Source organism: Sceloporus occidentalis, unplaced genomic scaffold (assembly GCF_023333645.1).
Source record: "Sceloporus occidentalis isolate IW3139 unplaced genomic scaffold, rSceOcc1.0.p SCAF_14, whole genome shotgun sequence".
Classification (NCBI taxonomy): Eukaryota; Metazoa; Chordata; class Lepidosauria; order Squamata; family Phrynosomatidae; genus Sceloporus; species Sceloporus occidentalis.
The window spans coordinates 9,747,824-9,762,621 of NW_028316994.1; the positions used below are offsets into that span (position 1 = coordinate 9,747,824).

Consider the following 14,798-nt stretch of genomic DNA (forward strand, 5'->3'; position numbering starts at 1 on the left):
ATACGTACCAGAATGTAGACTCCCTCCAGGAATCCAAATGGAATATGATGAGGATGGCATGGGGCTCAGCCATGGAATGACTGGCCAGGAGCCAGGAGCCAGGAGCCAGGTCAGGGTTCAAGGGGACAGAGCTTCCCCCTGACATCCAGACTGGCCCAGTGAACAAGCAAATCTGGGAGTATTTATAGGCAAAATCTTGCCTCTGGCAAAGGTGCTTGATGGTGAGAACAAAGGTGTTTAATTACTTGCTTTTCACCTGGATGTCCCTGTCTGATTGTCTTAGTGGTCTTAAGCTGCTCGGACAACAGACCCTGGGGAGGCAAGAGCCTCAGGCAAGGCAAATATTTGCTCTTCCTGGTCCTATGATAATCCTCTTATGCGACTCTCTAGATATGATGATGTGGGTACCCCTCAGGGGTGTGGTACATGTCCTTGTGCCTTGCTGGCAATGGTGGACAGAGTTCATCTAGGGGTCATTAAGGGTTATCATTTATACCAAAATTTATATGAAGCAGCATGGGTAACATTCCCCCCCCCCTCGGAAATTACGAGGACTCACAGGTGGGTGGGGATGAGTATTTTCCGAATTAATCTTTGCCATAGAAATTTTGGTGTGAGAATATTGGAGAGGGCATCCTATTAAGGGAAGTATCACACTGGTGATGCACAGGGGAAGCCATACATACCAAAGATTATTACCAAAGTCAAAAGTGGGGGTGAAAAGGGGGCACATGAAATATAACCAACGGAAAAAGCCTTCAATAGGCAGCAAGCAAAGCAATAAGCAATCAATATGCAGTATAAAAAAGCAACAACTGATAGAAATGTGTCCAGTCACTGAGAAAGGGAAAATGAATGTGACATGAGTCCAAACAGTTGGTGGTTTGTATATGGGAAGACAGAGTCCATGTTAGGTTTTGTCCAGTGGGAGCCAGATGGCTCAGTACGGGTATGAGAATGCGGGCATAAAGCATAGCTGTCCTGTAAGAAGCAGTTTCTTTGTGGCCAATGTCCATATGGCAGAAGGATGCGCCATAGATCCTGTATGCGGGCATTGGTCATGGTGAAGTGGGCTAATGTCCATGAGATGGCAGTTTAAGTCCAGTGGCGAGTAGTTCCACATGTGGAACCCTTGAATGCAGGCAATGAGCTTTTGGAAAACAGCGATGAAAGCTAACAGCGATAGGTGTGTGGAGCTTGTCATTTGGACAGACAGCAATAAGAAAGGCATCTGAATGTAGGTAGGGCCATGGAGGACCATCTGGAACAGGAGCAGAGGCGTGAGAACACCGGTTGTGTCTTGAATGAGCCTTTGGAGGATGTCCATGGCAGCAGGGGATGGAGGACATCACAGGAAGGATGCAGGCAAAAGAGTCTCAACCCTGGAGCAGGGAACATCACGAAGGCTGGGAAACAGCTTGGAGAGTCCTGTATCATGGCATCGATGGGATGACATCTGTGGGGTCTGGTCCGGCTTTTGGGAATGAATGTAGGAGGCTTACCTTCCCCATGAGGATATAGGAGAACAGAGCAAGGACAGGATAGAATTTTACATGCACTGGGGATGGAGGAAGACAGACTCCTCCCCCCCCCTTGCTCCCAACAGAGCAGGTCAGCTTTAAAAGAAGGAGTGTAAAAGAGAGATTTTTTTTTTATCTGCCTTGGAGGATGAAGAGGACAGTTTCTTCTCTCCCCCCCCTGGTCTCCCGCAGAGACCAGGCTGGCTTCGCTATAGGAGTTTTGTAAGAAAAGGATAGGGCCTCCAAATTATGTCTATGTGCCATGGGAATTACTGAAGAAGATAGGAATTTTTCCCTGGCTCCCCGCTGGAGCCAATCCTGATAGGTAAAGGATGCGGAAGAGGTCAACATTTAAAGCAGTGGCAGAGAAGTTCAGTGAGGCCACTGTCCGGCACTTAAATAGGCAGACAGATAGTAAATAGAGGCCAAGGATAGGACTGGCATACACATGCAGAGTATAGAAACACACAAAATTAATAAAAGAAAACCAAGGGGTTTGTGAGGCAATGCACTGTTTGGTTGTGGTCAATTTCCGGGCTTGACCAAGGCTGCTGTGAAGATGTGTAAATTTAATCCAACTTTTAGCAAAACCTACATCCAAAATAGCCAAATTATTCATTTTTGGATCCCAATGCCTGGGTATACTTGCACCATTTGAACAGAGTAGTCCAGCTATGGGTGCATTTTAGAAACATTCTTAAAAAATGAAAATAAACTGGAGCAGCCTAGGAGAGACAATTTTAGCTTTGGCAAAAATATCTAACCATTGGGCTTGCTGACCGGCAAAAATGGAAAAGGCAAAAGAAAAAGCAAAAACAACAACTGTATCATTGGAAAGTACTTTGACTGGAAAATAACTCAAAATGAAAACAAAGGCACACAGTCAGGCGATTTGACCACTAGGCCTGCTGTTAACCAAACACTGTATGAGAAGCAGCCTTAAAAGACCAATCCAAAGACCAAAACTCTGCTAGCCAAAACTGGGTGGAATCCAAAACAAAGGTATTGCATTGGAACGTGTGGGGCTGACAGCAAAAATAAAACAAAACAATAACAAAAATGAGAAGGCACAGCTAATTTTTGGGCTGAGAGAGTGTGACTTTCACTCAGTCTCAAAGTCGCAAAACAAAATGGACATAAAACGACACACATAAAAATAAGTCACCACTTTGTGGAAGAAATCACTCAGTTCTCTGAAAACTGGGTATATTTGCAGCATGCTCCTAGTCTCTGATCATGTGCAGAGAGCAAAGCAAAACCTTTAGGAGGTGCTGTGAGTCATTGGCAACACTCACAGCAAAGAACAAAGTAACTATGAGGAAATCTATCCTTCTCAATTCCTAGGAGAAAAGGATTCCGGAGCATGCTTAGAGTGCATAGTCTCTGAGCATGGAAGGAGAAAAGCAGGAGAGCAACAACTTGTGACTGACAGGGGGCGCTTGTGTGAGACAAACTGGTTGGAACACACTTCCAATTAAACAGTGGATGTGCGGTCCTACATAAATTGTGGAGGACAAAAAAGGTAGACTGCTCTGCCAGTGAGGCTCATCTATGAATTTCAAGGCTCTGAAAATAGACAGAGTGGAGGGAGTTCCTTCACACTCCCAAATCTCAAACAATTAAACAAACACAAATACCAATCAATGTATGGAGGCACCAAGCAGACAGAAGGATTGCATTTTGGTTGAGAGTCAGCAGTCAAGATATTTTTCCCAGATAGACTATGCTGACCTGAGGCTCTTTATAACTACTTAACAGAAAAACAAAGACTCTTGGGATCATGAATTAATGCCTAGTGCCTACAGACTTTAGACCAAGAGGAAGTTGCCTTCAAACTCCTGAATCCCAGGCAGTCAAGCAAACAAACAAACAAACAAACAAACAACTTTACAATGTCTGACCCTGCTGTGCCAGCCAAGCCTATGCAAATTAAGGCAAGGGAGACAAATGGGGCTCCCTTTTCCTGATCGAGCAGCCTGACTATGGAAAGTCTAGTTTTTCACATACCTAAGTACCAGATTTATTTCACAAAATGCCATGTTCTCTTATCACAACCAAAACAACAAAAGTAGCAGATTTGGGTCAAGAGGAAAAAAACTAGAAAGTCCTGTCCCTTTACATTCTCCCTAATTACAGAAGAGATCTATAGTTTACCCAAGTAACATCCAAATTACAGTCTAAGAGCATGTTGTACTCACTAGAAGAGGGGGAGCTGAAGAAAGGCACACCAAATCAGCTAAAAACACCTGAGGAAAAGACCAAAACTTTGGTTTGGGGCTGAGACAGTGTAACTCTGTTGAGTCCTACTCTCGGGAATGAGGATGTAGGACAAGACTCATGGAAGATGACCAGATCAGACTTACACGAGCAAAAGAAAAACTTTTGGCTGAGCAGAAGGTCTACAAAACTTTACACACAGTACTGATTACTGAAGACAAGACAAAAGAGTAGATCTCTCGAACAATGCAGAATAACAAAAGAGAAGATGGGGGTGTTGGGCGGCAGGAGGCCTCTGAGCATGTAAAGAGAGCAAAAAACTGAAACAGGAAACTACAGCTTAAAACCTATGCAGCCCCGAGCACATGGCAGCAGAGATACACTCTGGGTCCAAACCATGTGTTCCTAAGAACTGGAGGGGCACAATATGACATAGACACAGCAATATCCAAAAGACAAAATCTTAACAGCATAAACCTATACTAAAGAAAAGACAGATTGTGTGTTCTTGCCAGAAGTAGAATCAGAACATCAACACAACAAGAATATCTCAAAACCTCAAAACACATGGAAATGACAATCCTAACTATACCAAGATATACCAAGAAACTCAAAAAGAGATCTCTAAAGAACAAACACAATGGGGAATGGGCTTAAAGCCATATTTGCAATGGATTTTTTTAAAAATCCAAACTAGTTCTATGGAACAGGGGGTGCTGCAAACAACCTGAGCCTGCAGCTCTGACCTTTTTGTTCTGCATTGCATCTGAGCACATGCAGAGTGTCAGCAAACAGAAAACAATGAGACATTTCTCAATCTCTAATTTGCAAAGCAGGAAAAGAAGAGGGGGAGGGAAGTCTTTCCTCCAAGCCTTCTCATACATGGTGTTGCAAATTTTACACAGATAAACCACCTTTCCCTTGTTGACAAGCCCTCCACTCACACCAGAGTGGTATAAGTCACAAAAGGGTAAGCAAAGGCAATTTGCCATTAACTGAATCTGAGTCCTAAGCTAACCAGGATGATGGGCTTTGCAACTTTCTTTGCCCATGATTCAATTTTCTTGGCTTCTAGCAGCCAAATTTTCCATGTGGCTGTGGCATTAGGCAAACTATACTTTATAGCAGAGAAAAAGAAAACTCCCTGTTTTCTAAAATCTCAACATTTACCAAAGTTCTGACAAACGTTTCCTGCACACGCCTGGAGTGCCTGCAGAGTGCTAGGCTTCTCAAAGGGCAGTCTCTAAGATTCCTTTCCGAACGCTATTTTCTGGGGCCTTTCTTCCTTGCCATGTGGTGGGGGATGGGGGAGCAGAGGCTGAGACAGTGTGGCTCACCTCTTGGTCAAGGAACTGGACTGAAACAGTGTCACCCATTCCTGCCGTTAGGGAGATGGGATTTGCCTTCTTGGAGGAACACATCTCCCAGTGCCATTCCAATTTGGACCGCGGGGATGGGATGAATGACCTCTAGGGTTCCCTTTTTCTGACATGCCTGGCTGGAAAGGTTTCCAAGTCTTGGGGTATTTTTCCCAGGAGAAAGGGGGACATTTCTGTTCTTGGATCCTGGCTGCCAAAGTGGAACTTTCCTCTTTAATGAAGTTGACTTGGTCTATCAATTCTGTAATTTTTCTCTCCATACTACTGGGGGAGACTTTGGGATTTTGGAAACTCGGAAAGGCTTTTCCTTTGTGCTGCCTGCTTATGGATTTGTCTAGAAGATCCATCAATTCTGCATTGGGCCTATGATCTAACTCTTGTTTGCTAAACCCCAACTCTCTGAGCTGTCTCCAGATGTTGTTTCGCATTTCCCGAAGTGATTGTCTGAGGGGTTCTGTTCTTTTGGGCTGGTTCCTGGGGTTGTTTATCCCAAACCTCCTGGTTTCTTTCTGCACTGGCTGGAAGTGGGGACCCGTGTTGTGATAGGTGACTGTATGAACTGGTTCTCCATCTCTTCCTCCCCTTTTCCTTCCTGCCCTGGGGGGCCTGCCAGATCCTGCATTCAAGTCCCTTTCTGCCTTTGTGCTCCAGAACACCTTTGAGACTGCACAGATATTTTCCATGAATTGGGCCCACGTGGAAGTGTGTAATTTTTGTACCACCAGTCCCAGATAGGTTTTGGCGGATGCATGTAAACCCTCATACACTTCAGCAATAAAGTTGCAGTTATCGAGGATGGGCTGGCCCTCTGCATTGAGGCCAATTTCCCCTGAGAGAATTCCTAACATCTTCTTCCTTGCTACATAGGTGTCAGGGGCTTCATCTGGGGCTTGTCTTTCTAGTTGGTATTTGGTGCGCAGAATTGTTCCTGGCCATAGGATGCCTGCAACCTTGGACATCCATTCACTTATCTCTATGTTGCTTAGATCAAAATTTATGGCGGCGGCTTCAAAAGCTCCCATGTATGCTGGGTCTAAACACATGCTGGCAACCTGGGTCAGGTCCTGTCCTTTGGCTTTGGGATAGCATATGTACACACTAGTCATCCATTGAACCCCAGTGTGGGCATCAAGCCTTCCTAGGTGGTCCGCTATAGTTTTTACTTCTGTTAGGGACCATGAGACAGTTTCGACCACTGTTTTAGTTACCACCCTGTCGTCCTCTGTCTCTCTGGTTTCTACCATCCTTCTGGTTTTTACAGGGTTTATTGGTGCTGCTGTGTCTGAGGTGACTTTTTTTGGAGAACTTGGAGGTATTATGTGCTCCTGCTCACTTCCTTCCCACTGGGAATTATAGTGTGGCAGTGTTTTGGCTTTGGTGGGGAGTGGGGTCTCCTCATCCCAGTCTATGGTCCTTAAATACTGGGGGCTCACAGTGGCCACCACCGAGTGCCTGAGATCTAGGGCAGCCTCAAGCTCCTGAATGCGCTTCTCACACTTTGTGTGGTCTGCTTTTGGGTTTCCCTTTGAGTAGTGGGCCAATACGTAATCGGCTGCCTGCTTTGCTTGCTCGAGCCTTCCTTCTAAATCTCGATTGTATTCTTTCAGCAGTTCAATCTCTGCCTGAGCCATCTCGGCCTGGCGGACTGTTTCTTCCCTCGCTATGATAGCCAGCGAGGCTTCAGCTTCCTTTTTCTTTACCAAGGCGGCCGATGCTTTTTCTCCCTCCGCAAGCCTTTTGTAGGCTTCGGTGGCTTCGTGGGCTAACATCCAGATCCCCCACGATGCCCATCTGTCCTTTTCTGATTTGGACACCCTTTTTAAACCTTTCCTCGCTGTCTGGGCATTGTACACCATGAGCAGCGTCTCAAATGGATCGTCGGTGAGGAGGCTTCTAGCCTTCCAGGGATTAGGTCCCTTTCCTAAGATCCATTTCTTCAGGCGGTCTTGAGGCTCTGCTGCCTTCACAAATTCCTCAACGCCTACCTGCATTTTGCTAAGGTGGATTTTGGACTGAACCTTACTCAAGGCCTCCAGGGAATCCCTTAGCTCCCGGAATTGCCACTCGGCTTTTCCGATAACCTACTCAGGGTCAGGGTTGGACACTCGCCTCCCCAGTTTGCGCAAGGGCCCGGCGCTCCTGCATGTGGAGGCTTAGGGGTACTCTTTCGCTTAGACCCGGCCAGAAGTCAGTTTGGCCCTGCCTCCCTTTCACTGGGGGGTTTGGGTGCTGCAGTCCCACTCAGTGTGGCCCAGCTAACAGCACTCAAACCTCAGCCCCCAGCTAGACTTCTGCCTGAGCTTTATTTCCCGGTGGAATCGCCCACTTGGCGTCCACCGATGGCACTCCTACTCTAGAGCTGCCTTCTCCCACCCTTGTGCCCGGGCTTTGGCCTCCGGTCAGGGACGTCCTCCTGCCTTTGCCTACCTGACCCGCCCAAGGGCGTTTAAAATTGCTGGGGTGAACCTAAAGTATATGGAGATTTGAAGATCGGGGAATGGGGAGGACCTCTTCCTCTGCTTTCCCACCCACGATAGCAAAAATAAAAATAGGGCGTCGGGCTGCCTACTCCGACAAACACGCCCAAGGGTGATTAGGGCCCACCACTGGACGGCGTACCGGAGCCAATGAGCAGGACACCTAACCAAAGAGATGAAACGGGATTAGCCAACCCAAGATAGCCCTTTGCCCTTATGGCCAGGCGCACAAGAACACACACACACCCCTCCCTATTTATTCCTGTCTGCAGCGGCCTTTTTGGAATCCCTGTTCTCTCTACGTTCCGAGATCTAGACAGCCCAAGTGATCAGTTTGGAAAGTCTAGATTTCGGGGGAGAGTTCTATGCCCAAGCTTTCTCCACCAAATTGTAGCCAAGGGTCCTTTTAGGGGAATTTTATTGTTATTGTTATTAGCTCAAATATTGCAAGAGGAGGGCCTGCTACGACGGCCCTTGCAGAATCGTCTCCCGATATGTATACGGAGCAGACCAGGGGATTTGACCAATAAATGGAGCTGAGACAGACTTCTAGAATTAATAACCAATTTATTTATAAGGGGAAAAACACATACGATTCACTAGCATACACACACACATACAAGGCTCAGGAAAAGCATAGGTTAGCATGGAATAGGATTTTAGGCATCACTGGGGTGATACGTACCAGAATGTAGACTCCCTCCAGGAATCCAAATGGAATATGATGAGGATGGCATGGGGCTCAGCCATGGAATGACTGGCCAGGAGCCAGGAGCCAGGAGCCAGGTCAGGGTTCAAGGGGACAGAGCTTCCCCCTGACATCCAGACTGGCCCAGTGAACAAGCAAATCTGGGAGTATTTATAGGCAAAATCTTGCCTCTGGCAAAGGTGCTTGATGGTGAGAACAAAGGTGTTTAATTACTTGCTTTTCACCTGGATGTCCCTGTCTGATTGTCTTAGTGGTCTTAAGCTGCTCGGACAACAGACCCTGGGGAGGCAAGAGCCTCAGGCAAGGCAAATATTTGCTCTTCCTGGTCCTATGATAATCCTCTTATGCGACTCTCTAGATATGATGATGTGGGTACCCCTCAGGGGTGTGGTACATGTCCTTGTGCCTTGCTGGCAATGGTGGACAGAGTTCATCTAGGGGTCATTAAGGGTTATCATTTATACCAAAATTTATATGAAGCAGCATGGGTAACAGCATTGCCACCTTGTTCTTCTTACTCATCCTTACTCTTCCTCCTTATTCTTCTCACCAGTTGGTGAGGGAGGAGGAGTAAGAGCTGTTCTCTGGGGATGCTTAGCCTGGAGAAAAGAAGGCTTAGAGGTGATATGATAGCCCTGTTTTTGAAGGGGTGGCATCTTGAGGATGGAACAAGCTTGTTTTCTGCTGCTTCAGAGAACAGACGCTGGAGCAATGGATGCAAGCTGCAGGAAAAGAGATGCCAGCTCAAGATTAGGAGGATCTTCCTGACAGCCAGGGCTGCTCTAGAGTGGAAGACACTCCTTCCATCCTCGGAGTCTCCTTCTTTGGAGGCCTTTAAGCAGGGGCTGGGTGGTCCTCTATGGGGGGGGGGGCTTTGATGGAGAGTTCCTGCATGGCAGAAGGAGGTTGGACTGGATCTCCCTTGGGGTCCCTTCCAGCCCCAGGGCCCTCTGACACTCTCCCATCCTGCAGAAGCCACGATCTGCAACTCCGGATTGTGCAAGAGAAGGAGGAGGAGGAGGAGGAAGGGGAAGGAAGGAGCCTCTCTGCGGGAGGCCAGGGGGAAGGGGCAGGAAGAAGGGCCCTCCTCCTCCTCCCGCTCTGCCCCAGACTCCTTCCACCTCGGATGAGGCGCCTGGGCTGTCGGCCGTCCTCCTAGATGGGGAAGACGGCGTGGGACCATCTGCTGGAGGCCCTGGAGGACCTGGGCGAGCAGGAGCTGAAGCGCTTCAAGGGCAAGCTGCGCGAGGTCCCCGTCAAGGCGGGCTACGAGCACATCCCCAAAGGCCGCCTGGAGAAGGCCGACCCGCTGGACCTGGCCGAGCTCCTGATCAGCTTCTACGCCCAGGACTACGCCCTGGAGCTGGCCGCCGAAGTCCTGGCCCAGGTCCACTGCAAGCCCCAGGCGGAGAGGCTCCTGGCTCGCTCCGGGATCGGTAAACATGGCACCCAGGGGGACGGGGCACCGCCCAGACCCCAAAGGGCAGAGCCAGAACAAAGCCTCTAAAGAGCCAGAGCCAGCCCTAGAATGGACCCAGATCAGGCCCAGATCAAACCCTCAAAACCCTCAAAAGACCCAGATCAGACCCAGATCAGACCCTCTGGAGAACTCAGGTCATTCCCAGATCAAACCCTCTGAAAGGCTCAGGTAAAACCCAGATCAAACCTTCTGAAGGATCCAAATCGGACCCAGATGAAGCCCTCTGAAGGACCCCCCCTTCCTTTTCCTTGTTCAAGGGCACTAACAAGACCTGCTCTAATTTAGAGGGTGTTTCTTCCCCCCCCCCTTCCTCCTTTTCCTTTTGACCAAACTGGGGAGTGGGCTTTGAAATCCAAAGCCTCTCTTCTTTCCTCAGCCCTTTTCTCTGCTCTCTGTCCCAGGATTTCACAACCTCCAGAAATACATTCTAACTGGAAAGGCACTGAAATCATCCCTTCAGGACGCTCGGGTTTCTTCTCTGCCCCTTTTCTGTGCCTGAGAGACATTTTTGAACTTTGCAGACAAAACTGTGGCAGAAAAAAGGAATCAGGAAAAAAGTCTATTTTTAACTGAAAACGAATAAGTGCCTTCTTGCCATTTCCCTCTTTCCTGTAAATGCTTCGTTTCACTTTCTAATACTGCAGTTCAAGATCCATGTTGACTTAAGCTCAGGCCTTGCCCTTCTGTTAACCCATTTCATCCCTCAAATCCATGCCTTGAATGAGGAATTTGTGGCCCTGTCACTCTGAGGGAACGAGTTTACAATTTCTGATGCCTTATGGACAAACATAAAATGATGGGAAAGGTGCTAAAAGTGTTTTTGACTTCACTTATTTAAAACAGTTGTTACTAGGAAAGATGTTTAGATTTTCTTCTTCGATGGGGCTAAAATGTAGTCGCAGGTGCTTCTGTTCCTCTGCACCTCGGTCTCATGGGCCCCAATTAAATTTGCTCTGCATTAAAAAGATTGTATGTACAGCGCTGTGTAAATCTACAGCACTATAAAAATAAAGCTTAATAATAATGATAACAACAACAACAACAACAACATACAGTATGGAATATACGGGTAGCAGTGTTGGGCATGTAGCAAAGTACACTTACATCCCAAATCCACAAAACTGTGATACCTTTATTGGCCAACCAAAATGCACATTTTGTATGTGTTTATGATATTTATGTATGATGATTAGCATCTCAGTCTGATGAAGTCAGTGGAGCTTTGAAAGCTTGCACCATATATTTTGTGCATTTTTGGTTGGCCAATAAAGGTATCACTGTTTTGTGGATTTGAGATGTTATCGTAGTATGGATTATAGTGGGTTTATCCAAGTGCCATCCCTGGGAGCTGTTGTTCAACTGTGGCCCTGGCAGATTTCCCCCCAGCTGTTTCAGTACAACATGTGCTGATGAAAAATGTGCGGGTTTGTGCTTGCTACTTTCTTGTGCAATTCAAAATGAAGACACAGCAGCAAGTAGCATGATCTCCCTGATAGCAAAAGGTGAACAGCATCATTCTGTCTGGTAAAAACCACTCTGCATTTCTTGAACATCATTAACCAATCCCAGCATCATTTGCCCAATGAGAGATACTGTATTGCCTGCTTGGTATTTCTCACCGCAGTCACAACTGTGAAAAACAGGATATCATATATTGTGTCCTGTGCCCTCTCCAAAATCATTCAGCTGAATTAAGCTCCCAGCCACCCTCCAGTATCAACCTCATCTCTTCCATTGCCATTACATTCGCCAGCCCTGGGAAAAAGGGGGTATGAACTTACCAACAAATAATATTCAAACAAATAATAATATTTGAGTGACAGAAGCCAACAACAAAAGGCTAAGCATCATGCCTCTTGTCCAGTGAATATAATTCCTGTTCACTTGGATTTAAAAATGGGATTACGCCAGCAGTTTGATTTCAGTGTCCAAGAAATAGCAGATTGACAAAGGTTACAGATGTGAAGTAAATGAATTGTCCAAGTGGGCTCTGCAATACTTCCCCATCTACAAATTCTATAAATCTGTAGTTAGGGATGGGATAAATAGGAGGTCCTTTCCTTTCTGCCTTTTTCCTCCTGCCTTTGCCCTCCTTTAAGGATTCTTTGACTTCCACACTTGAGGCTCCTAGGGCAAAAAAAGGGAGCCTTCCGAGTTTTTGGCAGAAATTCAGTATACCTGCCTTATCTCTGCCTATCTTTACATGACAATACTGTATTTTCCTGTTTAACACATACAAAAACACTTTTTGTTGTTACAATTTTAGGTGGTTGCAGTTATCCTCAGACCTCTGTGCCATCTGCTGGTGCCACCTCAGGAACAAATGGTGAGTCCCTTCACATCTGTCCAGATATTGGCAGCTCAGTTCTAGTGGACCTCCCTCTGGTCCTATGGAACTCAATGGAGATCTGGGACAGCTGTTTTCTTCTGATTTCAGTCATCCTCTCATCTTTCTGCTGCTAGATAGCCATAGAGGGATGTCTTCCCCTTCCTTGTATCAGGGAGGTTGCAGCTTGCCTTCCTTGTGGAGGTGTTGTGTAAGGAGATGTAGTAGTGGGCCCTCCACATTCAGTGCGTTTAGGGATACAGGACCCCCATGAATGCTGAAAAACTGTAAATAAAAAAACACTATATTTTTAACCTGAGAGAACACTTCCCTAGGAATCTCTAGGTCCTCCTGCAACTCTGTGGTGGTCAGTATCTGCTAGACACTGAACATAGAATCACACCAGAGGACCTATAAATGGCTAGAGAAGTCTAGCAATTTCTAGGTCCTCCAGCACAACTCTAAGGTCACCTTCCATCAGAGTTGCATGGAGGATCTAGAGATTCCCAGAGAGAACATTTTAATCAAATCCTCAAATAATCAAATCCGCAGAAGTCAAAGCTGCAAATGTGGTGGGCCAACTCTATCTTTTTCAGAGTCCCTAAATTTACATGTGCTGGCAGTTACATACAGAATTACATGTCATGGGGAGTGGACTCTTCTAACATACGGAGTTACATGTCATAATGAAGTGGACCTTCCTTCTTGGGAGGACTTTAAACAGTGATTGGAAAAGCATTTTTCAGAGGTGCTGAAGTTCTGTATTCCTGCATGGCAGAAGGTTGGAATAGATGGCCCTTTTGGTCCCTTCCAGTTCTACATGTTGCCAACAGCTTTCTTACCACTGTTCTTCCCCTAAGAATGGTATGCTATAAATCCCTTGTCTCTCTTCACAAAACTATGTTTCTCAAGGGATAGGGGGAAGAGGAGATGCATAGGCAGCCTGTTTAAGAGTGCAGTGTGAACCTCTAACCTCTCTCTCTTTCTTGGTAGGGAGTCATTTTATCGACCGCTACAGGGAAGACCTTATCAGTCGGACTGCTTCGGTTGAGCCGGTGCTGGATCGCTTGCACAGTTCAGTCATAACAGAAGCGCAATACCAAAAAATCTGTGCAAAGGAAACTAACCCAGAGAAAATGAGGGAGCTCTACAAGCTCATGCCCAGCTGGAACACCTCTTGCAAGGATAAGCTGTATGAGGCACTGAAGTCCCAAAATCCTTACCTTATCGACGACCTCGAAGGGAAATGAGACCACAAAGAGGAAAATAGAGTAATACTGTTCAGTGATACAGGATATCCATCTTCCTATGTAAAAGACAACGCCATAGAAAGTCTTCTCTGAAATATGGATTTTTTTAATCGTCTGCTAGAGAAAAGTCAAAAGGACTTGCCACAAAATGTTGCCTTTTGTGCTAAAATGAATGCTTTCATTCGGGTGTTTTGCAGGGTGAGGTGGGAGAAAATTCAATTTTCTATATAAAAACATTCCCTTTGCGTCTGTTATGAGAGAGGAACAAAAAGACAGACACACATGGTCCAATCAATTTCTACTTCCACACTTTTGTAATTCAGAAATGTACATTCTTTTGTTTACCTAGAATGTCCCCTTGATATGTAGAAACTACAATCTTATTCTGGGGTACAGTAGTTTCTCCCCCATGTGTTCCCAAACAACTGAATGAGGATCATGGGCCTGCAAAATTGGTGGTCCTAAAAACAAAAATTAAAAAATGTGTGCTGGTTTTATAGGAATTTGCCATTCTAAATCTTAAAAAAAAAATAGCCCCAGATTTGCTCAAACACATAGATTTTTTTTCAGAACTTGCTTACATGTTTCTGTGTTGTAGTATGTGACTGAATGAAATTATCCTGCAAAGAGTAAGAAAGGTGTTAAAGTCTTCTAATAGACTGGCAAAACATTTTAATTCACTGATATGAAACAGAAAAATCCATTCAAAAGCACAGAAAGAAATCGGGCTGGAACATCAGCATCCACCCTCAATCAAAGCTGTAATAACTGAATTGATTAAAATACTGAATTTGTGAAAGAACTGTTTGTGGTACAAATTTTTATTGTTTGAATTCAGCACCCAAGAATACATTAAAAACAGCTATAATATTGTACAATTTTTTTTCCCTATCACATGCCTGCTGTCTGCAAATAGATCTCAGGCAGCTATATGGAGTACAAAAGATGAATGGGACCAGGCTGTTGCTGGAAATGGGTTCATCCACATTAAGATTTCTTGCACTCTCTCTATTGTACCATACAATTTATTTCTATATTACTGCACCTAGAATAGCTCACACATGCACAGAAAGGGTTCCCTGTTTCTGAACCTGGGTCAGTGCCACAATCGCCTCAATTTGGCCTTGCAGCCAGGACAGGTAACAATTTTTTCTAACCTATAAAGCATGGCTCAGTTGGTCCCCCTTCAATGATGATGATCTTACTGCAGAAGTTTTTAAAGAAATAGACCTGTTCAAAACTCAGAAACTGAGTTTTGCTAAGAAGATTTATTGCTTTTACACACCCAACATTAACTGATCACTAAAGATCTGGATCACTTCTGTGTTGGTCTATGGCCGTAATAAAGAAGAACTGAACTGAACTTGATAACCTCACACTTTGAAAATTTAGCCCTTTGAAAATTTAGGACAAGGGACATGATTTGGATCCTATTCTATT

At 45.6% G+C, this 14,798-nt stretch overlaps 1 protein-coding gene across 1 annotated transcript; it reads left to right on the top strand.

Annotated features, from left to right (window-relative positions):
• Positions 1-9,257: 9,257 nt before the first annotated feature.
• Positions 9,258-14,160, top strand: LOC149303846 (apoptosis-associated speck-like protein containing a CARD). The gene is made up of 3 exons (XM_089481001.1): positions 9,258-9,738; positions 12,049-12,108; positions 13,102-14,160. The coding sequence occupies exons 1-3, from the start codon at positions 9,462-9,464 to the stop codon at positions 13,356-13,358; spliced, it is 594 nt and encodes a 197-aa protein (XP_089337127.1). The 5' UTR covers positions 9,258-9,461; the 3' UTR covers positions 13,359-14,160.
• The last annotated feature ends 638 nt before the right edge of the window (positions 14,161-14,798 follow it).

Coding starts and splice junctions, on each gene's coding strand:
- LOC149303846 (XM_089481001.1), top strand. CDS start 9,462: ATGGGGAAGACGGCGTGGGACCATCTGCTGGAGGCCCTGGAGGACCTG. Junction 9,739..12,048: donor CCTGGCTCGCTCCGGGATCG/GTAAACATGGCA, acceptor TTACAATTTTAG/GTGGTTGCAGTTATCCTCAG. Junction 12,109..13,101: donor TGCCACCTCAGGAACAAATG/GTGAGTCCCTTC, acceptor CTTTCTTGGTAG/GGAGTCATTTTATCGACCGC.